This window comes from Tupaia chinensis, unplaced genomic scaffold, assembly GCF_000334495.1.
Source record: "Tupaia chinensis unplaced genomic scaffold, TupChi_1.0 Scaffold144741_1, whole genome shotgun sequence".
Classification (NCBI taxonomy): domain Eukaryota; kingdom Metazoa; phylum Chordata; class Mammalia; order Scandentia; family Tupaiidae; genus Tupaia; species Tupaia belangeri.
The window spans coordinates 604102-605729 of NW_006204601.1; the positions used below are offsets into that span (position 1 = coordinate 604102).

Here is a 1628-nt window from a genome sequence, read left to right on the forward strand (position 1 = left end):
GGTGAGCAGCGGGCTAGCAGCGGTGATGACGGCCGAGGCGTGGTGGGGCAGGCGGCTGAGCACGTCCACGATGAGCCGCATCTGCTGTCGTTCTTTGGTGCTCACCCACTCTGCGTTAGTCACCAGGTCCAAGTCAGCTGGCAGGTTCACATTACTCAGGATCTGCGTGCGGAGGAGATGGTGAGCCTCTGTCCGCAGCTGGCCACCGACTGCTCCCGACCCTCAGACTGCGCCCCTGCTCCAGGGACCTCTCTTCTGTCTGACGAGTTCACCCGTACTGCCTCCCGAGCCCTCTGCCAAAAAGCGCTCAGATCTGGGCACCAGGGGCTGAATCCCTCCCTGACACCCCATTAGGTTTCCCTACCAATTCTGCTCTAGAGCGACTCTGCAGCGGGCTAGGGACGAGCGCTGGGGACACAAGAGAGGGGACTTAGCCAGGGTCAGAGCGCGGGTAGGGGCGCGAAAGGAGAGCGCACCTTATGACTGCTGTCGCGCAGGCCGCCTGTGTTATTGAGGAAGATGATTTTGGTGGGCTGCAGCGCTTTGGCCAGCGACGCGGTGACCTCCAGCGAGTCGAGAAGCACCGAGCGGCGCGCGGCGGTCTCCCCGATAGGACACAGGATGGGGATGCTGCCCGACTCCAGGCACCACTGCAGCAGGTCCGTCTCCACCGAGACGATGCCGCCGTAGCTGTGGGCCAGACGTGGTGCTCGAGAGGGCACTGCAGGCCCATTGGGCAGGACAGGGGAATAGCGCGCTGGGGGGAAGCCGGAGCGGGCACTAACCTGGCATGAGGAGCTGGCTCAGCAGCGCCCAACACCGACCCGCCGCCAAAGAAAGGCACGGCAGTGGCACGGCAGTGGCGGCGTTGTGGCGCAGCGCGTCCACCAGCGCCTTGCAGCTCTGAGCAAGCTGTGCCTTGGCCTCCCAGAAGGAAAGGCAGCCCCAGGCTGCCGTGGGGGCGGGCAGCCCCAAGACCACTAGCGGCTTCATGTCCATGCGCTGCAGGAAGGCCAGGGCAAAAGCCAGGCTGGAGACAGCCCGCCGGCACTGGAGCACCTCTTCGTCCACCTGCGGAGGAGTGGGCTTCAGGGGTCTGCCTCGCACAGCCTGGTGCTCAGGCCCTCGGCAACCCCAGCTGCGCGGCAGGCTGCCGTGGGGGCGGGCAGCCCCAAGACCACTAGCGGCTTCATGTCCATGCGCTGCAGGAAGGCCAGGGCAAAAGCCAGGCTGGAGACAGCCCGCCGGCACTGGAGCACCTCTTCGTCCACCTGCGGAGGAGTGGGCTTCAGGGGTCTGCCTCGCACAGCCTGGTGCTCAGGCCCTCGGCAACCCCAGCTGCGCGGGATCTGGTTGGCTCCACTCTGGCCACCAGCGCCCACCTGCTCCGCCCTTTGCCCGTTGGGCCTCGCCACTCCCTTATCTCACCCCAGCGTTCCTCCCCAGCTCCTCCCTGCGACCTTGGACTTGGAGACACCTTGGGGGAAGGGAGATGCAGGTGGCTACTGTCCAGGTCGCCGCTCGGCTCGCCGTCTGAACCCCTAATTGCACCCTCGGTGGGGGACCTTCAGATCAATACTTAGAGGGTCTGAGGCCTCTCACGGGCTGGGAGTACCCTGCGGAAGAGC

The 1628-nt window shown here is 65.7% G+C and overlaps 1 protein-coding gene across 1 annotated transcript in view; it reads right to left on the bottom strand.

Moving 5' to 3' along the window:
• NAGS (N-acetylglutamate synthase) overlaps positions 1–1628 on the bottom strand; it is a 13471-nt gene that overhangs the window by 6637 nt on the left and 5206 nt on the right. The window contains 4 exon segments of the mRNA XM_006167413.3: positions 11–162; positions 477–690; positions 786–853; positions 856–1071. Coding sequence (XP_006167475.1) covers positions 11–162; positions 477–690; positions 786–853; positions 856–1071 — 650 coding nt within the window.